Raw genomic sequence first — 25,341 nt, 5'->3', positions numbered from 1 at the left:
CGCCAGGGGCCGCAGGCGCTCGGGAGCCCCGGTTCCGGCGCGGGGCCTGCCGGGAGTTGTAGTTCCGCCCCGCTCCCCCCTGTCGCGGTGCCCCGGTGCCGGTGCGGCGGAGGCAGCGCAGAGGCGGCTCACAGCCCGTTTATTGACGTGGCGGGAGAAAGAGCGGGCGGCGGGGCCCGGCGGGGTTCGGCCTTCCCCGCGGATCCAGCGCTGCGCATTCCCTGCCCGCGGCTCAGGCCTCTGGCGGCGCCGGCGCGGGCCTGGCAGGAGAAGGGAGGGTGCTGGGGTGAGGGTGGGGTCCGCACAATTCCCCTGCAGCTCCCCCCGTCCTCCGCTCTGCATCCCCACCCTGACCCTCTCCTTTCTCCTCTGCCGCCCTTTTCTGGCCCCTCATTTCTCCTGGCTACCCCCTCTCCCCCACCCGCACTCCCCTCAGGCCACTGCAGGCCCCCATCCTGGCACCCCGCATCGCCCCCTCACATCCCGCATGGCCCCCTCACATCCCGCATCGCCCCCTCACATCCCGCATGGCCCCCTCATACCCCGCATTGCCCCCTCACACCCCGCATCGCCCCCTCACATCCCCCGGAGCTCCCTCACACTCCCCATGGCCCCCTCACACCCCGCATTGCTCCCTCACACTCCCCATTGCCCCCTCACACCCCGCATCGCCCCCTCACATCCCCTGGAGCTCCCTCACACTCCCCATGGCCCCCTCACACCCCCCAGTGCTCCCTCACACCCTGCATTGTCCCCTCACAGCACCCGGAGCTCCCTCACAACCCCCGACGCTCCTTCACACTCCCCATGGCCCCCTCACACCCCACATCGCCCCTTCACACCCCATATCACCCCCTCACACCTCCAGGAGCTCCCAGCCGTCCTGTGCTCACCTGGCAGGAATCACGGTGACATAGGGGTGCCCAGGGGGGCTCTCACTGCGGGACACCGAAGGGCCTGGGGGGTCCGAGGGCAGCGGCCGCTGTGGTGGGGGCGGCTTGGCTGGACCTGAGGGCTGCAAGGCCATGAGGAGGGTCAAAGCTCGGTAAGGGGCTGACCCCCCGACGGGCTCCTGGGGGGTGGGAATGGCCTCCTGCCCCACACGCAGGTGCTGCTGCGTTACCTGAGCGCTCAGCAGCACAGGGTCTGCGGGCAGCGGGCGTGTGGGGGGGGGCGGCCTGTCCGAAGGGGGGGCCTGGGCAGAGAGAGATGGACAGTGTGACAGCGGGGGACAAGTGGGGGAGCGCGGGAACCAGCGTCCCGCTGGGCTGGAGAGGTTTGGGGACAGCCGTGTCACACAGGTCCCTGAGAGCTGGAGCGCAGCCAGACATGCAGCGGGTCCGGGGTGGGCTGGGGGGTGCCCCCCGCCCTGCCCGGGCATTACCTTGGGCACAGGGTCCGGCGGGAGAGGCCGGGAGGGCGGATCAGGCCGGGCTGAGCCGAGGGCAGCCGGCTGCGGAGAGAGGGAGAGGGGGGGCAAGCCATGCAGCATGCGGAGACCCCCCTCCCGCCAGGCAGAGACAGAGACCCCCCCTCACTCAGTGCACAGCCCTGGCTGGGACGGGCTCCAATCCCTGGCTGTGCCAAGTGGCCATGCCAGGCTGCTCTGTGTGCCAAGGAGTGGGATATCCCCACACGTGGGATGCTCGGAGCTGGCATCCCCGGACTGAAGACAACTGGGCACCTGCTACCCCCATCCTCACCTTGCTGCCATGCATGACCTGCAGCTCCGTGGCCTGCCGCCACTGCGGGGGCCGGGGACGTGCAGGGGGACCTTGGCTGCTGCCTGACGTGGGCTCTGGCTGTGAGATCCTGCAGGGAAAACCCAGGATGAGACCCTGCTCGCTCTGGGTGTTTGGGGGACCCCGCACGGCCACCGAGCGACACCGACACCAGCAGAAGCCCAAGAGAAACGAACCCCTCGGCGCTGGAAGATGCGACACCCCGCACCCCGGGGCTGCCCCGCACCCCACGGGCACTGCCAGGGGAAGAGCGCAGCACCGGAGGCCTTGCGAAGCAGGACGGCTCGGGGACAGCCCCACGCCCGGGCGCCGGCGGTGACGTTACCCGCTCCAGCCGTCTGCGGCTCCGGGACCCAGGAACCGCACCCGGGTCTCAGCACTGTGGGGAGAAGAGTGGGGGGCTCAGCCCAAGGCTGGGGGGCGAGAGGAGCCGCGGGGACGTGGGGTGACGGGGCTGTGACCTGCGCTGGGGACGCACAAACACACACATGGATGGTGGGGACACGTGTACACCGCGCTCGGGCGGCCACCACGGGGGACACGTGTGCGTGTGTGCTCACATGCCAGGGCACACGCATGCAGGATTGAGCGTGCCACCTGCGTGCCACATGCAGAGGTGGGAGTGCCACCCGTGTGTCGCAGCACGCGTGAGCAGAGTCGAGCAGGCCGCTGATGCGCCACGGCGAACGCGTGCAGAGGTGTCGTGTGCCACCTGCGTGCCTTGGCACACGCGTGCAGGGGCCAGCGTGCCATCTGCATGACACAGCACACGCATGCAGAGAGGGATGTGTGCCACCTGCGTGTCACAACACACACGTAGAAGTGACTGTGTCACCTGTGTGTCACGGCACACGCATGCAGAGGTGAGCGTGGCAGCCTTGTGCCACCAGTGTGCCTCGGCATACGCATGCAGAGCCGAGCGTGCCAACACCCACGTGCCCCCCACACACCCCCGACGTGCCCCCCTATCCCCGGTACCTGTACTGGCAGGAGGTGCCTTTCCCAAGCTGGCAGAGGCGCTTGTGCAGGCCGGCACGGCGGGCACGGCACAGCCCCAGTGCCAGCGCCAGCCCCAGCAGCGCGCTCAGCAGCAGGGCCGTGGGCAGGGCGCTTCCCCCTGCGGGAGAGCAGCACGTCAGCCCCCGCCGTGCCCAGCACCCTCCCTGGCACCACACAAAGCCTCATTCTCTGCCTGCCCTTGTTCCTCACCTCGCTCAAGGCCAGCAGGGCCGCTGTCCTCGCTGCCCCCCACGCCGGGGCTGTCACAGCTTGGGGGGGCCCAGCCCCGCTCACAGTGGCAGTGTCCGTGGTTGTTGCACACCTGGGTGGGTGACACTGGCTCAGCTCAGCCCCTGAGGGGCAGCTCCCCACTGCCCACAGCCGCTCCCCAGCCCCGCACTCACCCCGTGCCCATGGCATTTGCTCTGGCACTGCTGGTCACCCAGCACGGAGATGTCCTGGCACCGGTGCTGGAGGCACATCTGTGGGGCATGGGGTGTCAGCACTGTGAGACTCCCCCTGCTCCCTTCCCTGTCACCCCACTGCTCACCTTCCCAGGGCCACAGGTGGTGCCAGGCAGCACCATGGCTGCATCTGTCACATCCTCATCCCCGGGCAGGGTGGTGCCCTGGCAGGACCCTTCTGGGCTGTTCCCACGGGAGCTGCCGCGCTGGCACTGCAGCATCCCACAGCTGGTGTCCCTGCAGGGACAGAGGGGTCAGGGCAGGGGGCATGGCAAGAGGACATGGAGAAGGACAGGGACCTCACTCACTGCTGGGTGCAAGTGACATAGGAGCCGTTGGGGAGCTGCCCACAGTGCCCACGTTCATCCCCTCTGGTGTTCAGGGCTGCCATGCAGGAGCTGGAGACAGGACTGGCACCTGCAGCAGGGGCAGAGACCCTCAGCACCCCTACCTAGCTGCCAGCACCCCACCCCGGCCCTGCTCTACCTACCTGGCCCCAGCAGCTGCTGGCACTGCCCCTCGTAGGTGGCACAGGCCCCGCTGTAGCAGCGTGCCCGCCCGCTGGCACAGGGCTGCCCGTCCTGCAGGAACGTGTCAGGGGGGCAGCGCCGTGAGACCCCGTCACAGAACTCGGGCAGGTCACACTCGCCCAGCGGCTCCCGACACACGTGGCCAGCACGGCGCAGCTGTGGGGGGACATGGTCAGAAAAACGGGGTGAATGGGGGGACAGGGTCAGATAAATGGGGTGAGTGAGGAACATGGTCAGATAAATGGGGTGGGGGGGGGGGACACAGTCAGATAAACATGGTGAGTGGGGAACACAGATAAATGGGGTGAGTGGGGGGGACACAGTCAGATAAACATGGTGAGTGGGGAACATAGTCAGATAAAGGGGGTGAGTGAGGGGACATGATCAGATAAACAGGGTGAGTAGGGGGACATGGTCAGATAAATGAGGTAGGTGGGGGACTCGCCCACCACAGAGAGTGGCTGGTGTGCCCATGGCATGGGTGCCCATCCCCACACACCTGGCAGTCCTCACAGCAGGCATCCTCGGTGGCACACGCAGCCCCTGGCATCAGCTGGCAGGAGCTGCTGTTGCAGCAAGGATCGGTGCACTCCTGAGGTGGGGAGGCTGCAGTCAGTGCGTGCCACCAGCACCCAGCACTGGGCACTGGAAACCACCCTGCCAGCCCCAGACACCCCAGGGCAAAGCCATGGAGAAATGGGGTGGCTTCAGGGCTTCAGGCCTACCCAGAGCCCCCCGTACCACGCTGAGGCCGCAGTCACATTCCTCGCCCAGCTCTACGAAGCGATTCCCGCAGGTGGGGCTCCCGGTCAGGACCTGGGGCTCGGGGACATTGGACAGGCACCAGCCCTGGCCCTGCTGCAGGCTGCGCTCCAGGTCCTGCCGGCTGCAGTTGCTGAAGCTCAAGCCAGGTGTCAACCTGCAGAGGCAGGAAGGGCCTGTGAGGTGAGGTGAGGAAGGGGCTTGGCCCCAGCTCCCCGAAGGGCTGCCCGCTGCCCTCACCCCGTGGGTGGTGCCATGATGCAGCCGCGGTCGTGCCGGAGGTCGCCGCAGTCGCAGAGGTGCCCGGCGCTGTCGTGGCGCATGCCCAGGTTGTGCCCCAGCTGATGGGCCACAGTGGAGGCCACGACGAGGACGCTGACAGAGTGATCCTGTGGGACAGCAGGGTCAGGGAGGGCAGCTGGTGGGAGAATGGGGTGGGGGGACAGAGGTACTGACCATGCTGATCCCCCCGGAGCGCGTGGGGGAACACATGGAAGCTTGAGTCGACATCCCCACGGAGACATCATCGAAGTGGGCACCCCTGGGGACAGAGCACAGCGGGTTGGGGGACTGCCATGGCCTCGTCCCCCTGTCCCCACCCTGTCCCCCACTCACGTCAGGAGCTGGGCATTGTCGTGGGGCAGCTGGGGCAGCAGCTCCTCGCGGCGCCAGCGCAGGAACCGCTCCAGCACGGCCCGGGCGCTGCCGCCCACCGCGATCTTGTCACCCTCGCTCCAGACCTCCACGGCCAGCAGGGCCACCCGCACTCCCAGCGGGCGGAAGAACTGGGGGGCACAGAGGGGTCAGAGCCCCCCCAGCACTGCAGGGCCAAGGGCACAGCTGGGCACAGGGCTGGCATGGACAGACATGACCGTGACTCACCACATCCACCTGGTTGGCAATTTCCAGGGTCCGGGTGTGAACACGTTGTAGGCTGGGGTAATTCTGGAACTGGGGAAACAGCGAGAGGGGTCAGAGGGGTGGCTGTGGGAAGGGCAGCCCCTGCTGTGGGGACACTGCCCAGCACTCACCGCAGCGTGGTCCACCACCATCACCAGCTCCACAAAGCGCTGCTCTGCCGCTGCCCGCTTGCCCTGGGGACAGAGAGGGGTCAGAGTGCTGAAACACCAACTCTCTGTGGGGCAAGACCCCTGGGTGACCTACCCTCTGTGGCCAGGGGGGCTCTGTTGCCTCTGCCCCAGGCTGGGAGCCCTGCCTGCAGCTCTGTGGCTCCAGCTGAAGCCGGGATGCCAAGTGCTGCCCTGGGCTGCTGCTGTCTGGCTCCAGTGTGTAGCTCCTGGTGTCCGACAGCCAGAGGCGGCCACTGGGGAAGGACAGAGGAGCTGGGATATGGAGCCCATCCCACCATCAGCACAGTGGGAGTGGGTTCATGGACCACTGGGCTTGGGGGCTCACCTGAGTCCAGCACAGGCACAGAGGTTGGCCCAGGAGCCAGGAAAGCCCTGCACAGTCCCCTGATAGCAGCAGTGCTCCTGCGGCAAAGAAGTGGGATCAGGATCCATCCCAGGCTGGGGGGACAGGGGTGTGACAGCCCCCAGCTTGGGGACAGCACGGGTCACAGCCATGCTGGAGGCCATACCTGCTCTCTGGGCTCCTGGATCACCCGTGTGCCATCAGGCAGGTAATAGAGCAGCGCCCCAGTGCCCTGCACCAGCTCCCTGCCAGAGACTCGTGTCACCCACAGCAAGAACCCCCAGCTCACCCTGCCCTGAGCATGCCCCGGCAGGAAGGGAGGACTCAGCACCTCCCATGTCTCTGCTGTGGGTGCACCCTGGGGCCCCCACCCCATCTATGCATGGATGGAGACAGGGAATAAGGGACCCCCACTCTAAGTGCACCATGGACAGAGGCAGAGCCCCAGGGTCCCAGCAAGACCCCCACCCCTCCACAGGTCCAGGAACTCCATCCCACGCCCCGCTGCTGCCCCCAGAACCACAGACTCACCAGTTCTGCTCCAGCTCCAGCAGCAGCCGCACTCCCTCCAGCTCCAGCAGGACTGTCAGACGGGCGGGGAACCCCCCCTGGCACAGGCCGAGGTTAATGGGGTACCCCCTGAGCCAAGCTGCCCCCTCCCCACGCACCCCCAGAGGCACCGCGACCCGCCCGGCCCTGCCGCGTGCCCGGAGGGAGCGGTCGGAAGGGATGCCCTGCCCTCCCCGCAGGAAGCGTCCCTCCCTCCCGGCCTCATTGTGTCGGGGAAAGGGGGGGGTTGGACCGAGCGGGGCCCCCACCCCGTTCCTCCCGCTCTTCCTGCCCGGTGCAGCGCTGCGGAAACACCGGAGAGACTCCCTATGGTGGGCCGGGCCCTTCCGCTCCACCCGGTGCGGACCCCGACCCAGAAGTGTCCCTCCCAGCATCAGGAGGGGAAGGGGGATTTGCTGGGGGCCCCCTTCCCCACTGCTCCTGGGTGTTGGGGATGTGGCACCAGGACATGTCCTGCAGTGAGAAGAGGGCAAGGGGAGGTGGCAGGGTGCAGGCACTGCCACAAGTGTGGGGGACCCCAGGAATGTAGGTGGGGGCTCACCTGGGTGGCTTCAGCCAAGCTGAGTGTCCGGTTATCCCACAGCACCCGTGGGGTCACTGACCAGGAGTGTCCTGATTCCTCACTGTGCTGCTGCTGCTGCTGCTGCGAGCTGTCACCTGCACAGGGCCCTCACCACTGTGTCACCTGCACAGGGTGCTCACCACTGTGTCACCCAGCACAGCCCAGACCTTCAAGGACACCCAGCACAGCCCACACCCCCACGGTCACTCATCACAACCCAGACCCCCAAGGTCACCCAGCACACCCTGGACCCCCAGCCGGCACCCTGGACCCTCCTGGTCTCCCATCCAACTCTGGTCACTCAGGCATTACAGCTCCCCCAGCCATCACCCCCACAGCCCCCCAGGACAGGTGGGAAGCAGTGACAGGCACTCCCACATTCACAGCACGGCTCCCAGCACAGCCTGGGAGGAACCCCCCTGTTTGGGGGCTGCAGGAGGACGGGATGGGCTCCTCGGCCAAGCCTTGCATCACCTCGGCCGGCTGCCCAGTACAACCAGCACAGAGACTGGGCAGGGCTGGGAGCTCGGCTGGGCTGACTCAGATCCCCCCTTCCCGTCAGCTTTTGGGGAACCCCTGCCCGCCCAGGGCCCCGGGGTACGGGAAGGGGTTTGGAGAACGCAGCAAACCCCGCTCCGCACGGCCACACCAGCCCGGGGAGCGCCGGGGACAGAACCGGGGTACCGGGGGAGCACCGAGCATCCCGGGGAGGGGGCACCGCGCATCCCGGGGGGCGCACCGAGCGTACCGGGGGGCGCACCGAGCGTACCGGGAGGACACCCCGGACACCCTTAGGAGGTGGCAACGAGCTTCCAGCGGGGCTACAACTCCCGATCCCATCCTGGTCCTCCCGGATATCCCCGCGATGCCCCGACCGGGGTCGAGCCGCGCACCCCACCGACCCCCCCGATCCCGCTCGGGACCCCGGTTCCCCACTGACCTGCAGCTCTCCCGGTGCCAGCGGCGAGCAGCAGCCCCGCGGCCAGCAGCAGCCGCGGCCCCATCGCCCCCATGGCCGCTCCGGGTCGCGCTGCCCCGCCGCGGCCGCCCCCGCCGGTTCCCGTCGCGCATGGCCCCGGTACCAGCACCGGCACCGACCCCGCCCGGCCCGGCCCGGCCCGGGGGCGGAACTTCCCTGCCAGCGCCGTGGCCCCGTTCCGCTCCTCCGGCACCGCCCAGGCCGGGGCGGAGCGGGGGTGGGTCCGTGTGAGCCGGGAGGGGCTGGGGGTGGCTGGCAAGGCGGTGGTGGTGATGGGGTGGGAGCCTTCCCCATCCCGAGACCCCTGCCCTCATCATCCCGTAGAGTGGAGACCCCCACGTTCACCACCCCGGAGAGCAGAGGCACCCACCTTCATCATCTCATGCTCTGGAGACCCCTCCTTCATCATCGTGTGCACTGAAGACCCCCACCTTCATCACCCCGAATGGCAGAGCCCCCTGCCTCCATCCCCCAGGGCAGGAGAGACCCCCACATCCCCCAGTGTCACCAGCCCTGCCTTTATCTCCTCGTGCAACGGAGACCCCCACCTTCATCATCCCAGCCAGCAGAGATCCCCACCCTCACAACCCAGACACCACACAGCCCCACCTTCAACTTTTTAAAACCAGATATAAGTAAGGAAACGAAGAAAAATGAGGAAAAGGTCAGGTCTTTTTATTTTTTTTTTCTTGGTGACTGGTCTTTGTCAAGGGAAGTTGCTTCATTTTAAGCTTTCTTCCCCCTCTTTTTCCACACAGAAAACTTTGACTTTATTATGAAACACTACCGTCCACATAAAGGACTATTTAAAGCAAAGAAACAGATGTTAGTTTCCTTCTTCTGTGTGTCAGATTTTACATACAGAAGACCCTCATTTCCATCTTCCCTATATCCTCTTTCAACCCCGTGGCAGATGCACCCCTCAGAGCCCATTTCATGCCATGCATGGGGCTGCAGCCTGCATTGCTGCTGTCCTGCAGGGAGCCTGGAGTCTGTGACACCACGAGCAAGACACGAGCTACCACCCCACCACAGGAGCCCTGCTCCATCCCATTCTGCATTTCTGGGAGCAGGAAGATGATCCAAGCAAGGCTTTGTGGCCCATCTGGGTCACCAAAATGTTCTCCTGAAATGGGTTCCTCCCCCTGGTGTGCGAGAGGCCAATCCCAGCCAGAGCCAAGGGATTGATTGATCTTCAGTTCTGTGTGGGGGTCTATCCCCAATGCAACCCCAAATGAGCAAACTGTTCACTGTTTCTATGTGGAAGAGGTTTTAGAGTGATTTCTGTGAGCCAGAGAGGAGTTTGAGAAGAGGATCCGTGTTTACCCCTGAAAGAATTTTCTACCAAAGTCGTTGACATAGAAACCAAGAAAAAAGAAGGATAAATAAGAGAAACCTGCAACTGCCTGTTCCAGTGAGCACTTTGTTTGTCTTTCCTGACCAATGAGTAAAGTGTAAATTTATGGGTTTTGAAAGAATGTATAAAAAGCATGCATGTTAGAATAAAACCAGGTTTGAAGCCCTCTGAAAATGGAGTGTCTTGCTTTGTGTTGTCTCTATCTCAACTATGACATTTAGCAAACAAGTATTAAACATTCATGGTCTGCAAGTCACACAGTTCCTCATTAATTAGTATTAATTAGTATTTTCTCTTCTATTGGTTGAATGAGTCTCTCGCTTCTCATGCTAATTAGGGTGGAGGAGTACCAGTGTTCTCCTTTTGGGTCAGTGGGTTTCTTGACTCAGTGGTTGTGATCTTCCCCTGCTGCAATTAGCCACTTTGCCCTTTTGGCTGATGGCTGGCCTTGTTTTTTCCTCTCCATCTCGTGGTTGTGTGGCCAAATGTCCCTGATTTGTGTCTCCAGTGTCCCATGGGCTCTGGTCCCCACTGATTTATTGGCTGGAGTTTCTTCTCTCTACAACTTCTGAGGCTTATTAAACCTGCAATTACTGACACGTAATTATACAGAATTTCTCTGTTGGGAAGATGAACATCAGGGTGGTGAGCTTTTACTGGGTCTGGCATATTCAAAGAGACACGAACAGCTGTGGGTTGCTGTAAGGTTGTTCATTGCATGAATACATCAGTTGGAAGGCAAGAGTTCAGGGTGTGAAAATCCGTGTTAAAAGCTTTCCTAGTATAGAGTCCCAAGCTGGAGTTTGGGTTATACATTAGAGGGGAATCTTTGGTATCAGGTGTTCCGGGAAGTCTGTACCTCTCAAATACCTCAGAAATGGGAAAAAAGAGAGAGAAATTAGGATAAAAAGGAGGCTGCTTAGTCCAAAAATTGGAGACACCCCAAGGGAATGCCCTGTGACCTCTCCCTTTATTTAAACAAAGTAAAAGGACTCCTCTGTCTCCTTTTTGGGCAGAAACCTCTGATTATGAGGTTTGTGGATTAATTTTCCTGACAAGGTCCTGTATTCATTTCCCTCCCTGAGGAACTCAGAGAGTCTTGCATTCCAAGTCACCCGTGCAGCAGAGCTCGGGTTCCAAACTGCCCAGGGGTTCCAAACTCAATGGAAACCGTCAGGCAGGACCTGCAAAGGTGCAGCAGCACCCTGGAAACCTCTCGCTCGCTCTGCCGTTTCTCCCACCCAGACAAATTGGAGGGAGCAGCAGCAGCCTCGGCATGAGGCTAACTTCCATAAGAAATTAAAAATTAAAACTGAGGGTTATACATTAGAGAAGAATCTTTGGTATTGGGTATTTTGGGAAGTCTGTACCTCTCATGTACCTCAGAAATGGGAAAAGAGAGAGAGAAATTAGGATAAAAAGGAGACTGCGACCCCAAAAGTTTGAGACCCAGGGGAATACCTCATGGCCTCTCCCTTTGTTTGAATAAAGTTACAGGACTCCTCTGTCTCCTTTTTGGACATAGACCTCTGGTGTTTGTGGATTAATTTTCCTGACAAACCCCTGCCTTTATTTCCCTCCCTGAGGAGCTCAGAGAGTCCAACGAACCCAGTGCAGCAGAGCTCAACTGAAACTGCCGAGGGGTTTCAAACTCAACGGAAACCGTCAGGCAGGACCTGCAACGGTGCAGCAGCACCCTGGAAACCTCTCGCTCACTCTGCTGTTCTCCCACCCAGACAAAGCTGGAGGGAGCAGCAGCAGCCTCGGCATGAGGCTGGTGTCGGGTCTGGGCAGAGCCCTGCGGGCCTGGCGGGGCCTGCGCAAGGACCAGGCCCCGCGGGCCGGGGCCAAGCGCAGGCCGCAAGAGCCCAGCAAGGCCCAGGAGTTCGCCCGCAGCCTGGGCGGCCTCACGCTGGGCCTGCTGCTGGCCAGCATTTACGGGGCCCTGGTGCTGCTGGTGCAGGGCCACAATGTCTGGTACTGCCTGAGCGTCACCGTCTTCATGGGTGCGGGGATGGGCCTGGGCATGGCCTTCTCCATGAAGACGCGGATGATCGTGCTGCTGGCACTGCCACACTTCTTCACCAGTGAGCAACCATGGGGTGCCAGGGGATGCCAGCTCCTGGCTGAGCACCAGGAATGTGTTAGAGCCCTAGATACTAAAAAACTTAAATTTTCTGGGTTAAAAAACACAGACCTTCAGGAGAACACTACATTTGACCTAAACCTGGAAAAAAAAATTCCAAAATTAATTAATAATGGATTAATAATAAGATTATAAATTATATTTAGCAGATTAGTTATATGTATCAGATGAATAAGATTATGTTATATATAGAAGATTAATAATAATATTATAAATTCTATATAACAGATGAGTTATATATAACAGATTATTAATAAGAGTATAAATCCTATATAGCAGATTAGTTATATAGAAGAGATTAATAATAAAATTATAAATTATATATAACACATTATTTATATATAACAGATTAATAAGATTATTGATTATACTTAGCAGATTAGTTATATAGAATAGATTCATAATAAAATTATAAGTTATATATAACACATTATTTATATATAACAGATTAATAACAAGATTATAAATTATATATAGCGGATTAGTTATATGCAAGAGATTAATGACAAGATTATAATTTATATACAGCAGATTAGTTATATGTAACAGATTAATAATAAAATTATAAATGTGTAGTTGAAATAGAAGTGTGTAATATCACCTAGCAGAAAGCTGAATTGAATTTAAAGTTTTAAATATAGTAATATATATAAAATTAAGATAGCCATTTAAGACAGTAGCTAATCCTTCTTCTTCACCTTCTTCTTCATAAATCTAAGTAATATTTTATAATTAAACTTTAAAAAGTCCACATTGCAAAAAACAAATTATTGAGTTAAAAATAAAAATAATTTAAGTGTCATTTCTTAATTAGATACTTTCTCCTTTAAAGACCTTGTAAAAATTGATACAAAACCATTTTGTAATTTATTAGTAAAATACTGTAGAACTCACAGTTTATAAAACTGTAATATAGATAAAAAATAATAAACATCTAAATCCAGACACGAAATACCATATTGAGCACTTTCAATCCCAACTCTAACAGAAAAAAAAAAAAAAGAAGTTAGATAATCAACATTAGTGGTGCCCTGTGTGAGGATGGAATTCACAACCTTCAGATTATGAGACTGACTGATTTTTCCCTGTCAAATTATGAGATTGATTCTTGCCTGTCAAATTATGATACTGATTTTTGCCCTGTCAGATTATGAGATTGATTTTTTGCTATCAGATTATGAGATTGATTCTTCGCTGTCAAATTATGAGATGGATTTTTCCCTGTTAGATTATGAGACTGATTCTTCCCTCTCAGATTATGAGATTGATTGATTTTTCCCTGTCAGATTATGAGACTGATTTTTCCCTGTCATATTATGAGACTGATTGATTTTTTCGTGTCAGATTATGAGACTGATTCTTGCCAGTCAGATTATGAGAATGATTGATTTTTCCGTCTCAAATTATGAGACTGATTCTTGCCCTGTCAGATTATGAGACTGATTTTTTGCTGTCAGATTATTCGACTGGTTCTTGCCTGTCAGATTATGAGATTGATTGATTTTCCCCTGTCAGATTATGAGACTGATTCTTGCTCTGTCTTTGCAGAGGAGGGGAAGATGATGGTCATGATGCTGGCGCTGTGCCTGACCGTGCAAGGGCCTGGCACCAATCTCATGCACAACGTCTCCCAGCTCGCCAAGGCGCTGTCGTGTGGGGCTGAGCTGGCCCAAAACCAGACGGCCGAGCGGCTGCAACGTGCCAAGGAGCCACTGCTGAGTGAGCAGGGGGCTGGGGAAAGGTGGAGAGACTGGAGGGGCCCTTCCTGGGGAGAACAGACAGCCTCAGGCTACCCTCACTCTCTGGGGTATGCTCAGGTGTCCCCTTTCTCTGCAGACTTGCAGAGGAAAATCAAGGAGATTGGCCAGAATGCCAAGGTGCTGGGTGACCGTGTCCGTAAATTCATCCGCTCCATCACAGACTCCACCAGACACGTTGGTGAGTGTTGGACCCCTGGGGGTGTCCCCAGCCCCAGCACCCCCTTACTCTCCTCTCAGACCATCGCTGTCTGCAATGCCCCCTCCCTGCCCACAGCCCGGGCCCTGCGCAACGTTTGGATGTGGCTGGCGAGGGCTGGGAACATCTGCAACCGCGAGCTGGGGGATCCCAAGACCAGCTGCTATCGCTACATAGACAAGGCCAAGGACAGGTGTGAGCGTGCCCTGCCCCTCCTCTTCCACATCTGCTACATTGTCATCACCTTCAAGGCCCTCTGCGGCATGATCAGCACTCGTGAGTCCCTGTCCCTCTGCCATGGGGGGCTAATGGGCTTGATGGGGCAGATGTGTCCCCATCATGGGGGCCCAGCCCTACAGAGATTCCACCCTCTCTGCAGTTTCGTTCATGTTCTGCACCATCCCAAAGTACATCCAGAAGTTCATCCGGACCAACCTTGCAACCCGTGAGTATCCAGTGCCATGTGGGGGTCGGGAGTTGTTATTGTTTTACATGCCAGACATCTGTGGAAATGATACAAAACTTCAAACCACTCTCCCTAAATAAACAAGAAAAAACTATTAAAAAAGTAGTAAACTAACTAAAATTTTATTTCTTTACATTATCAGCAAGAAAAAAAGGTTATAAGAAGAAGAGTATTCTAAAAGTTTTGTTCTAATTCTTATTATATTATCTATTCTAATTCATACTCTTTCTTTAAGTTACTATTAATACATTTTTCTTTATACCCTTTTAAAGTTTTAAACCTACTTTGCCTTTCTCCTAATCCTACCTCACAACAAGAAATAAGTAAGTTAGTTATTAGCCACCACACTCTTTAGCACATTAACCAAAAAAATCTCAAAATTAACAAAATCTCAAATTAGCAAACCAAATCCACTGCACGGATCCTTTTCTGCGCCCCTCTTCTGGATCCGGCTGCAATGCACAGCACCTCTCGTATCCTCTGCAGCCATCACGGACGCCCTGAACCGTGTCCGTGCCGAGTTTGAGTTCAACATCACGATCATGCACCACTTCAGCGTCAACCTCAATGCCAGCAAGAGCCTGGGGGAGGTGTCTGCTGATATCATGGAGGCCGTGCAGCACCACATGGAGCCCTACCACCGCTTCCTGGAGCTCTTCTCCTACATCTCCTTCTTGGCCGTGCTCTTCTTGTGGTACCGGTGAGTAGTGCCCTGGTGATGACCCACGGGGATGGGGACCTGGTGTGGAGGTGCTCAGTGTCCCCCCCGTGCCCCCAGTGCGGTTAAGTACCGGCGCCGCTACCTGCGGGACGACACCTTTGACAACGTTTACATCACGCGGCGCTTTGTGGAGATGGACCTGCGGTGTGCAGAGCAGGGCAAACCCACTGTGCTGCCTCTGTCGGGGCGGGAGAGGGGCCGCTACATCCCGCCAGGTCAGTCCCACCCTCGAGGGTGTCCCCCAGCCCAACCTGATCCCCCCGTCATGGCCTCACGGTGCTCCCGTGGCCGTGCAGGTGCGCTGTGGCTGTCAAAGACTGAGCGAAGCCAGTATGGGATTCAGCTCTTTGGGTTCCTGCGCCACACGCTGTTGGGGCTCAGCATCATCCTGGCTGATTACAGCATCTTCTGGCTCCTTGACCTGTTCCGGCACCAGCTGAGTGCGGAGATCATTGCCAGGGGTGAGCAGCACCCTTGGGTGCTCTGCTGGCTGAGGGTCAGGGCTGTGGGATGGCCCCAGGTCTGAACTGCTCGCCCACAGCGCCATCAACCATGACCATCAGCGTCAACGGGACGGGCTACACCAGTGAGATCTACAAGGACCTGGTCTCTGCCTTCAACACGCTGCAGGAGGGCGAGGTCTCAGTGCTGTCCCAGGTCTGCCTCATCCAGCCCGTGGAGCCCGACCATGCCACCTACATCACCATAGGTGTGCAGACCAAGGCCACTGCATCCTCAATGACCCAGGTGAGTGGGGGGGTGTAGGGGGGTGCCCTCCCCACTTAACTAGTTTTCTTCCCACCAGGAATCCTGTACGGTATCTGGCTCTTCATCGCCGTCTTCGGTTCCTACATGGCACGCCTGCGCCGGGCGGTGTGTGCCTGGTACTTCCCATCCCGTGAGATGGTGAGAAGCCCCCTGTGCTCATGTGTGTGTCCCTCTACACTCCCTGAGCTACCAGCTGTCCTCACCCCATCCCCTCCATGCCAGGAGCGCCTGGCCTTCCTCCACAACATCATCCGGGCACGGCGGGAATGGGCGGTGTTTGCCCTGAGCCGAGGGGGCACGAAGCACTTGGCCGGTACCGGGAAGAGCAGGCTCTTCCTTATCCTCATCTCCAGGTAACCTCTTCCAGGAGATGCAAAAGGGGCAGCGTCATCCCTGGGGGTCTGTGGCAAGGACGTCTGGGATGGCATTGCCCCACGTGCTTGCAGGTTCCCTCTCCTTGCTCGCCTCGCTCGCCGCGCGGGCATCCAGCGCAAACACTGCCTGACCTGTGGGATGGCAGAGCGGCCAGATTTCACTGCCTGCATCACACCCAACTGCAAAGGTAGGAGCCCCCACATCATGGGGTCCCCCTCTCCAGAAAATTCCACCCTGACATCCCCATTTTCCACAGGGTTGTTTTGCAGCGACTGCTACAAAACCCTGAACAACATCTGCTCCGTGTGCATGGCCCCTCTGAGCTACCCGGACTCTGGGGATGAGGAGCTGTGAGCAGAGGGGTGCTGGGAGCCCACCTGAGCCTGGGGGGCTGCAGGGGGTGTGAGAGGGGGGGCTGCAGCTCAGCCCTGCCCTCTGTGCCCCCACAGGGACTCGAGTGAGGAGGAGACAGCAGAGCAGGCCGCTGTGGAGGACGCATCTCCAGTGGTGAGGAGACAGCGGAGCAGGGAGCGAGGGCAGCAGCTGCTGCAGCGCATCAAGGACATCATCAGCAGCTGGATGTTCCCCTCCAGAACATCCAGGAGGCTGCAGGAGCAGCTGGAGGAGGAGGAGGAGGAGAGCGAGGGGCTGCTCTCCAGGTGAGGGCTGCTGTGGTATTTTCTGAGACCCCTGACGAAGGGAGGAATGATGAATCTGACTCCATGTTCTCAGAAGGCTAATTTATTATTTTAGGATACTATATTATATTAAAGAATACTGAATTAAACTAAAGAACAGAGAAAGGATACTTACAGAAGGCTAAAAGAAAACTTGTCACTCCTTCTAGAGTCCCAACACAGCTTGATGGCGATTGGTCATTAAGTCAAAACAATTCACATAAAAAATCACCTGTTGGATAAACAATCTCATTCCAAAGCAGCAAAACACAGAAGAAGCAAATGAGATAATATTGTTTTCCTTTTTTTTTCTGAGGCTTCTCAATTTCCCAGGAGACAAATCCTGACAAAAGGATTTTTCCAGAAAATATTACAGTGACAGGCTGCCTGTGGGGATGGCAGTGTCCTCCTTCCCTTCCAGCACTGGTGTTTGATTATACATTTTTCAAACAGAGATATGGGGCAACTGAGAGGTGTTTTCAAAACTTTTATTTTCAGTCTCATGAGAAGGGTGAGACCATACAGATGTTATAATTACAATCACAATCCGAATTACAATACACTATAAGTGTTTCTTAGTCTATTAGCTTTAACCACACCATACTATAAATAACTTACAATGAATCATCTAAAATTACCCCTCCTGGGTCCTACTACAATGCATCTTTCATTCTTTTATTTCTCTAAAGTATCTAGTCTTATTTGGAAAATCATCCTTAAAAACATGTTTCTAGTTCCATTTCTCTCTCAACAATGTCTGCCCTGTAATATTTCTAAATCAACATTTCTTATCTCAAAGTTTACATACAAATACACTCTCTGAACCTTCTGTCAAACTTTAAAAATTTGCTATTAAATTTAAACTTTAAATATTTTCTATCAGTTCTAAAGTTCTGTCAAACTTTATGAATTTTCAGTATTTAAAATAAATGTAAAAAATGCTATATCTATAAAATTTTATGAATTTTCTATAAATTTCTATTAAATTGTCTACTAAAATTTTTCTATAGATTTTCTATAAATGTCTGTGAAATTTTCTATAATTAAAAAAACCTGCTAAAATTTTCTATATATAACTTTCTATTAAAAAAGTCTATAAATTTTCTATAAATATCTATTAAAAGTTCTATAATTTTAAAAAATTAAAATTTTTCTGTACATAATTTTCTATAGAATTTTTAATAAAATTTTCTATACTCTACTTCTATACTGTAAATTTTCAATATTATATATACATATATATACCTATATCTTCTATATTTAAATTTTTAATAAAATGTTCTATATTTTTATATTATGAAATTCTATATTATATATATTTATATACATTGTATATACTCTATATTAATTTTTTCTTTATCAAAGTTTTGGAAAAAAATTTGTATATTCTATTTCTACATTATAAATTTTCTGTATTATATATATTCCATATTAATTTTTCTATATAATATTTTAATAAAATTTCCTATAATTCTATATTATAAATTTTTTGTATTATACATATATTCTATATTTAATTTTTTTCTAGATTATAAATTTTCTATAGAATTTTCTATAGTCTATTTCTATATTTTGAATTTTTGATATATTTTATATATACATATATATACGTTCTATATTTAATTTTTTCTAGATTATAGATTTTCTATAAAGCTTTCTACTATATTATAATTTTTCTATATTATATATATTATACATATATTTACTATAAATATTTAAAATAGTTATTTTATATGATATATATACACATACATACATGCATATATACATATATACATGCATACATACATACATATATATATACATATATATATACATATATACACATATATATTCTATATTATTTTTTTTCTATACTATAAAATTTTCTATAAAGTATATATATACTATAAATATTTAAAATAGTTATTTTATATGATATATATACACATACATACATACATACATGAATATATACATATATACATACATACATATACATATACATATACATATATATACACATATATATATACACACATATATACACACATATATATACATATATATACATACATATATATATATATACATATATATATATATATATATATATACACATACATATACATATATACACATATATATTCTATATTAAATTTTTTTCTATACTATAAATTTTCTATAAAATTTTCTGTAAATCCATTTCCCACCCACCTGGACTGCTGCTCCCCAACACTCCTCTCCCCACCTGCAGACCCGACTTTGACTACGAGGATGAAGCAGCGAGCAGTGACAGGGAGCTGCAGGAGGTGGTGGTGTTCGAAACACCCGAGCGTGTTCCCTCTCCATCGGAGCATCCCCTGGGCATCGATTCTGGAGCAGAATCCCGTGCTCGGAAACCTCCCAACACGAGTGAGCTCCGCCACCTCTCCTGTCCCCGGCAGGGCAGTGGCAGGGCAGGGCTGACACCTGTGTCCCCTCCCAGCCCTGAAGCGAGTGGTGCTCTCCGTCCTGCCCGGCCCGTGCAGCCGCTTCCTCTGGAGCCGGCCCGACCAGTACCGCTGCAGGAAAGCCTTCCTGGGAGCCGGCTTCGGGATGTTCCTCGGCCTCGGTGAGTGGGGGAATCGCTAGAGTCACAGGGTTTGGGAAAGCTGCAAAAGGCAGGTCTTAGAGACAGCAGAACTGCTATAAATTTTCTATATTATATAGATTATACATACATATATCTATATGTATATATCTATGTCTGTATCTGTACCTATATCTATCTATCTACATCTATATAAAAATCTATATATCTATATCTATATCTATATCTATATCTATATCTATCTATATCTATATCTATATCTATTTCTGTATATCTGTATCTGTATCTGTATCTGTACCTATATCTATCTGTCTACATCTATATAAAAATCTATATATCTATATCTATATCTATATCTATATCTATATCTATATCTATATCTATATCTATATCTATATCTATATCTATCTATATTTATCTAAATCTGTATCTATATCTATCTATATCTGCATCTCTATATATCTGGCATATCTCTATATCTCTATATCACTGTCTCTATATCTCTATATATCTCTATATCACTATCTCTATCTATCTCTATCCCTATCTATATCTACTTATACATCTGTATATAAATATATAAATATATCAAGATCTATCTGTCTATCTATCCATATATCTATATCTATATCTATATATCTGTATCTATATCTAACCTATATCTAATCTATATCTGTATCTATCTATCTATCTATCTATCTATCTATCTATCTATCTATCTATCTATCTCCTATTCTATTCTATTCTATTCTATTCTATTCTATTCTATTCTATTCTATATTGAAATTTTTCTATATTTTAAATTTTCTATAGATTTTTCTAACCCATTTCTCACACACTGGGACTGCTAGTCCCCAACATTCATCTCCTCACCTCCAGACATGACAACAGAACAATTTAGAACTAAGCAGTAGCCAAAAGGTTTGTCAGCAGAAAAGTTATGTGAGGTGTAAGAAGTAAGGACAAATAGAACAGTGGTTGTTAATTTGGAGATAATTTGGGAAAAACTTTGGGAGAAAATTGAGGACAAAAAGTAGAAAAATAAATAAATGAATAAATAAATAAATGCTATTATTAATATATATATAGAATAGACATTTAAATAAATAATAAACTATAAATAAGTGAATAATAATAAATGATAATTTCCCAACTTATCTTCAAAGTAAGGACAAATAAAACCAAAGGGATTAACACTTGTCTTGAATAACTCCCTAAGCTACAGAAAAGTATATCTAGTGAGATTTTAGGAAGTTTTAAGCTTAATAATGGAACTCTGTGTGTTGTGTTTTAATGCTTCCAAGCAGGTATTGTATTTGAAATAAGCAAGTATTGTTTAAGTAAAGGTATGTGTGCTTATAGTGCTTGGATAGAACTCCTGTCAATGCGCTTTTGCTTTGTGAGATTGGTCAAAAAATTTTTAAAGTGAGTTGTAGCATTAAGTTCTTGGTCTGCTGCTGGGGATGTGAGCTGCTGGCAGCTTCCCATTGTCATCACCATGGAATGAGGCTGATGCTGGGAAATAAACAGCTCAAGATGCATTCCAAAGCAGTCCCATCCCATTCGTGATTTTGTACATTACAAAAATTTTTGTACATTTTGTACATTTTGTTCATGTTGTGGCATTGCACATTGTTGTGCTTGTTTTTGCTGAAGGGCTTTAGTAATTTTCTTAAGGGCATTTTGGCCTTTAGGTGTGAGGGTTCTGGGAGATTTGATGTTGTAGCTTCTTTTTAATAAGTTGAAAAGTGGTGCAAGTTTATCATTAGTGATCTCTAAAATTGGCCTGATCTAATTGATTTCTTTTAAATTGTTAACATTGTTTTTGAGTTTTGTATTTGTGGCTTGTTTGTTTTATGATTTTTAATTTTAAGTATTTCTGTGGTGAGATTTTTTTTGACTTTTGATGTAGAGACTTCTAATCTTGTGTTTTGAAGTTCTGTAATTATGCTGTCACGACTCTTTTGTATTTTTTTGTTTGTTGGCGCTGTAATGAGTAGATTATCTATGTAATGTATGATTATTGTTTGTGGGTGTCTCTTTTGAGCTGATGGATTTTTCCCTGTCAGATTGAGAAAAACCTCATGAGATAAGGTTTGTGTTACCAACTATTGGCAAATTGTTGGTGAATTTTTAAGTCTGTGAAGAAGAATTAGCCATATTAGAAGAATGGAAGAATTAGAACATTAGGAAGGTTAGGAAGAATGAGGAATATTGTTGGGTGTTCCAGGGGTCTGCCATTTCCTCATCATGCCTCTGGACATATCAGAGAAGCTGAAGGTGAAGCTTACCTGGTGGCTGATAGGTGAGGATGGGGCAGGGAGGGGACTGAGGGCATGGGGACCATCAGGAGCCCCATCTGAGAACCATCAGAACCCCCAGAGCAGGGGGTTCTCTGTGGGGACCATGGGCTCAGCTCTCTGCTCTGCACAGGGGTGACTGCCCTGGGCTGGGCCACGTCCCCCCATTTCCGCTGTGCCAACATGCTCATGGTGCCCAAGTTCCTGGGCAAGGAGGGTCGGCTCTACGTTCTCTCCTTTGTCTTCGCTGCCATCTACAACGGTAGGGTCCCCCCCATATCCCTGTGTCCCCCAGTGGGCTCCTGGGAGCTGCTGGGCTCTGAGCCACCCCTGCTGCCACCAGGACCCGGGGCCAACCTCTGGTACAACCTGATGGAGACGAAGCGCTCGATGGAGTGCGTGGTGGAGCTACAGGTCAACCACACGGGACTCCTGTGGCACGCATCTACAGCCCCCATGCGCCAAGTCATGGATGAGCTGGTGGTGAGGAGGGCTCTGGGCAGGGGTGCTGGGGGGCTGGGGGAGCAGGACCAAGCCTCTGCCTGTGTCTGTGTGTGTGTGTGTGCCCTGGCAGAAGAGTGCGGAGACACTCAACGCCGAGACACACAACGTCTCCGAAGCCTTCATGGAGCTGAACGAGCAGATGGCCAGTGATGATGGCTATGACCTGAAGCAACACCCTGAGATGGGCAAAGAGTCCAGCACCCAGGAGCTCTACGAGACAAAGACCAAACTTCGCTGTGAAAGTGAGCGGGGTGGAAAAAGTGGGGTGGAAAGCGAGGGGGCTGCCCCAGATCCCACTGCTGTCCCCACAGGGTTGGGAGCTGGGGCAGTGGGCTGCACAGGCAGCTGAGGGCTCCTCCTGCTCTCCAGCTCTGATCCAGATGGGCCTGCTGCGCTGCACAACCCACTTCCAGAAAATGCACCAAAAATGCATGAAACGAGTGAAGTTGCCCCTCTTCAACCACCTCGTCTGCCTGCCCATGCAGTTTGGGTTCCTCTGCCACACGGTCAAATGTAGGTGATCCCGACCCCGTGCTCCCTTGGAGGGGCAGATCCAGTTCTGCCCCCTGGCACGGCAGCCACAGCCACCACTGTCCCTGTGCCACCTGTGCAGTCATGAGGCACTGGTGTAAGGAGAAGATCCCTGTGGATGGCAACTTCGGGCACATGTATGACCAGGTGAACGGCTCCGTCAACAGCCTCAGCCAGGAGTTCAGTGCCAGCATTGCCTACAAGGTGGGTGCCTGGGCACCCTGTGGGTGCCTATCCCCTGTGCCCATGGCCCTGCCCTGCCCTGTGACCCCTCTGCCACAGGAGGAGCACCAGAAGATGCTGGTGGGCACCGAGGTGGCGGCGCAGATGCGGGAGGACTTGACCTCGCAGCTGCGGCAGGAAGGCGCCCGCCTGGGCCTGGCTGTCTCCTTCTTCCGCCTGCTGCTGTCCTTCACCTTCCTCTTCGTCTTCATCTCGTGAGCCTTGGGATGGTCAGGGGCACAGGGGCTGAGGGTGACACCCCCCTAGGATGGTCACAGCTGGCACAGGGGATGGGGGTGACACCCCTATGCCAGCTGTGGGGCATAGAGGAGTGGGAGCCTTCTTTGGCAGCAGGTCTTGTGGGAGGCATGAAGACAAGGGAGGGGTCCTGGGGGCTTCACCCAGTGCCTCCTTCACCCCAAACCTATCCTCTCTCTCCAGGGCTTTCAACTACACCTATCAGTACTGTCACAAAATCGGCTTTGACAACTGCTACATCACCACCTATTTCCGCCAAATCGATGCCCGGCGCAGAGAGCAGGTTGGGCAGTGGGAAAGGGGTGCAGGGCAGCCCTGTCACCACCAGTGGGGTGTCCCAGAGGCTGCACTGAGACACCCCCTGCCCCTCATCCAGAACAAGCAGGCATTGCTGCCCCTGCTCAAGGAGGAGGTCCCATCTTTCATCTTCCCGTGCAAGCCGGCCGTGCAGCGGCCTGAGCGGCGGCACATGGTGAGGGGCTGGGGGTAATCAGGGGGGTCAGAGCTGGGCACAGCAGGCTGTGACAGCTCCCCTGCTCCCTGCAGGTGATGGAGCTGCTCAGGTGCATCCCACTCCTGCTCTTCCTCCTCTTTGTCTGTGGCCTGGACCACTTCATCTTCACCATTCTCAGCGTCATCCACAATCATTCCTTCATCGAGTATTCCTACCAAGGTGAGCTCACAGCGCTGAAAGGCCAGCTCGTGGTCCCACCATGCCCCTCAGCAATACAGGGACCCCCTCAGCCCTCCCAGCCCCTCCTCAGCCTCCCTATCCCCCCATCCCACAGCCAGCCACCACTTGTCTGTGAACGTGATGGGCACATCCCTGATGGCACAGCTGCTGCGGGGCACCATCGGGGCCCTCAACACCTCCTTTGAATCTGAAATGGAGACCTCCAACCTGGGTAAGCCCTAGCCAGGGACGGAAAACTCCCCCCAGCCAGCCCCACAACTGTTCAGGGGCTGCCCTGGGGGGCTCACAGCGGTGCCCTGTCCCCAGTCTGCCTGCCACGGCCCACAGGGATGACGAGGCAGCAGTACCTGAACACCTGCCTGCCCCTGGGCCTGCTGGCCCTGCTCTGCGTGGCCCAGGTGTACCCGTTCCGCCTGCGCCGCGCCATCGCCGCCTTCTACTTCCCCAAGGTGAGCAGCCTGAGGGCTGGGCACAGCCTGGGGGTGGCTCTGGGGGGGTTTTGCTGACCCTCACCATCTTTGCTGGTGGACCAGCAGCACATTTGGGTGCCAAAATATTGGTATTACCAATATAGCCAGACGGGACGTGCCTTGGCTTGTCTGGCCCCTGTATCTTAACCAAAAAGTGGCAACTGTGGTGTTTCACCCCAGAGACACTTTTGGCCAGCTGGATGTTGCAGCTGGGCACTAGAGACAATTCCAAGCCTGCAGGAGCTCTGGTGGTGGTGGGATGGATCTTCCCCCATAACAGGGTCTCTTCCTTGGATTTATCTCTGCTGGACAAGCTTTAAGGTGATGGTGAAGGAAAGGAGTCGGTTCTGATGGAGGCTTTGGATCCAGAGCTTTATTCTGGCCCAACAGCTCCAACAGAACTCCCTGAGCCCATGGTTGCTGCTCCTTTTAACCCCGGGGATAGGGGCAGGAAAGGGGTAGGGAGTCACCAAGCAGGTAGAGGAGGGGAGGGACAAAGGGACAAAGGACACCTGGATGGCCCAATGCCCCCCAGGGATAAAGGGCATCCTTTGGATCTGCCAATCACTCGATGCCCTTCTGGAATTCCAGGATTGGCAGACAGTGCTGGCAGGGGTCAGGATGGGGAAGGGAGAGGTGATTGACACACCTGGGAGGGAATCTTCATGGGAGGGACCCGGGGTTCTGAGGTAAACCCTGAAATCACACCACAACACCACCTCCCCAAGATGAGCAGCCTGAGGGCTGGGCACAGCCTGGGGGTGGCTCTGGGGTGGGTTTTGCTGACCCTCAGGGTCTCTGCTGGCACAGAGGGAGAAGGCTCGAGTGCTGTTCCTGTACAACAAACTCCTGCGCCAGAGGAAGCATTTCCTGCACCTGCAGCGTGGGCGCGTGGCGCGGCAAGCCCGGCTGCCCCCCGAGCTGGTGAGTGGGGACAGGGACACAGGGCTGCCAGGTGGGGTTGCCACTGTCCCTTGAGCCCACACAGACCTGTCCTCGCTGCAGGGGACGGTGCTGCTGCGGTGGTGCCGCCGGCGCTGGCCCTGGCTGCGCCGCTGCCTGCGCCAGAAATGCACCTTGTGTGGGACCCCCGAGACCCCCCAGCACCAGCCCTGCCCCAACCCCGACTGCTTTGCCCTGTACTGCGAGTCCTGCTGGAGGGTGATGGGGGTCACCTGCATCGCCTGTGGGCCTGCAGACCCCGACCTCATCCAGGAGAGCAGCGAGGATGAGGAGGAGCAGGGATATGCAGGATGAAGGTACTTGGGAATAAATGTTTTAA

The 25,341-nt window shown here is 53.3% G+C and overlaps 3 protein-coding genes across 3 annotated transcripts; 2 read left to right on the top strand and 1 right to left on the bottom strand.

Annotated features, from left to right (window-relative positions):
- Positions 1–107: 107 nt before the first annotated feature.
- Positions 108–8,263, bottom strand: ADAM15 (ADAM metallopeptidase domain 15). The gene is made up of 25 exons (XM_074529556.1): positions 8,004–8,263; positions 7,043–7,158; positions 6,463–6,539; positions 6,098–6,176; positions 5,914–5,990; positions 5,662–5,821; positions 5,529–5,591; positions 5,380–5,448; positions 5,113–5,282; positions 4,954–5,038; positions 4,738–4,886; positions 4,477–4,654; positions 4,235–4,327; positions 3,696–3,891; positions 3,514–3,622; positions 3,292–3,442; positions 3,146–3,223; positions 2,952–3,063; positions 2,721–2,859; positions 2,068–2,121; positions 1,704–1,812; positions 1,385–1,453; positions 1,124–1,195; positions 894–1,015; positions 108–260 (listed from the first exon to the last, which is right to left on the bottom strand). The coding sequence occupies exons 1-25, from the start codon at positions 8,074–8,076 to the stop codon at positions 233–235; spliced, it is 2,628 nt and encodes an 875-aa protein (XP_074385657.1). The 5' UTR covers positions 8,077–8,263; the 3' UTR covers positions 108–232.
- DCST2 (DC-STAMP domain containing 2) lies at positions 8,075–18,981 on the top strand. Its single transcript, XM_074529583.1, has 17 exons — positions 8,075–8,297; positions 11,136–11,486; positions 13,094–13,264; positions 13,382–13,483; positions 13,580–13,777; positions 13,881–13,946; positions 14,454–14,667; positions 14,746–14,903; positions 14,985–15,149; positions 15,230–15,397; positions 15,494–15,594; positions 15,679–15,809; positions 15,903–16,018; positions 16,088–16,181; positions 16,281–16,490; positions 18,745–18,902; positions 18,935–18,981. Exons 1-17 carry the CDS (start codon positions 8,075–8,077, stop codon positions 18,979–18,981), a joined length of 2,673 nt encoding a protein of 890 aa, XP_074385684.1.
- On the top strand, positions 18,899–25,316 carry DCST1 (DC-STAMP domain containing 1). The gene is made up of 15 exons (XM_074529582.1): positions 18,899–19,101; positions 21,311–21,385; positions 21,514–21,642; positions 21,724–21,863; positions 21,955–22,126; positions 22,254–22,397; positions 22,498–22,619; positions 22,698–22,852; positions 23,079–23,178; positions 23,272–23,367; positions 23,442–23,568; positions 23,684–23,800; positions 23,896–24,038; positions 24,870–24,983; positions 25,065–25,316. The coding sequence occupies exons 1-15, from the start codon at positions 19,086–19,088 to the stop codon at positions 25,314–25,316; spliced, it is 1,902 nt and encodes a 633-aa protein (XP_074385683.1). The 5' UTR covers positions 18,899–19,085.
- Positions 25,317–25,341: the final 25 nt, after the last annotated feature.

Source organism: Zonotrichia albicollis, chromosome 30 (assembly GCF_047830755.1).
Source record: "Zonotrichia albicollis isolate bZonAlb1 chromosome 30, bZonAlb1.hap1, whole genome shotgun sequence".
Taxonomy (NCBI): Eukaryota; Metazoa; Chordata; class Aves; order Passeriformes; family Passerellidae; genus Zonotrichia; species Zonotrichia albicollis.
This window is presented reverse-complemented; position numbering and strand designations above follow the sequence as displayed.

Excerpts from the sequence above, each read along its gene's own strand:
- DCST2 (XM_074529583.1), top strand. The coding sequence starts at position 8,075 with ATGGCCGCTCCGGGTCGCGCTGCCCCGCCGCGGCCGCCCCCGCCGGTT. Across the intron at positions 11,487-13,093 it reads ACTGCCACACTTCTTCACCA|AGGAGGGGAAGATGATGGTC; the intron begins GTGAGCAACCAT and ends CTGTCTTTGCAG. Across the intron at positions 13,484-13,579 it reads AGACTCCACCAGACACGTTG|CCCGGGCCCTGCGCAACGTT; the intron begins GTGAGTGTTGGA and ends CCCTGCCCACAG.
- ADAM15 (XM_074529556.1), bottom strand. The coding sequence starts at position 8,076 with ATGGGGGCGATGGGGCCGCGGCTGCTGCTGGCCGCGGGGCTGCTGCTC. Across the intron at positions 5,991-6,097 it reads TCCAGGAGCCCAGAGAGCAG|GAGCACTGCTGCTATCAGGG; the intron begins GTATGGCCTCCA and ends TCTTTGCCGCAG. Across the intron at positions 5,822-5,913 it reads TGTGCCTGTGCTGGACTCAG|TGGCCGCCTCTGGCTGTCGG; the intron begins GTGAGCCCCCAA and ends GTCCTTCCCCAG.
- DCST1 (XM_074529582.1), top strand. Across the intron at positions 22,853-23,078 it reads TTCCTCTTCGTCTTCATCTC|GGCTTTCAACTACACCTATC; the intron begins GTGAGCCTTGGG and ends CTCTCTCTCCAG. Across the intron at positions 23,801-23,895 it reads AATGGAGACCTCCAACCTGG|TCTGCCTGCCACGGCCCACA; the intron begins GTAAGCCCTAGC and ends CCCTGTCCCCAG.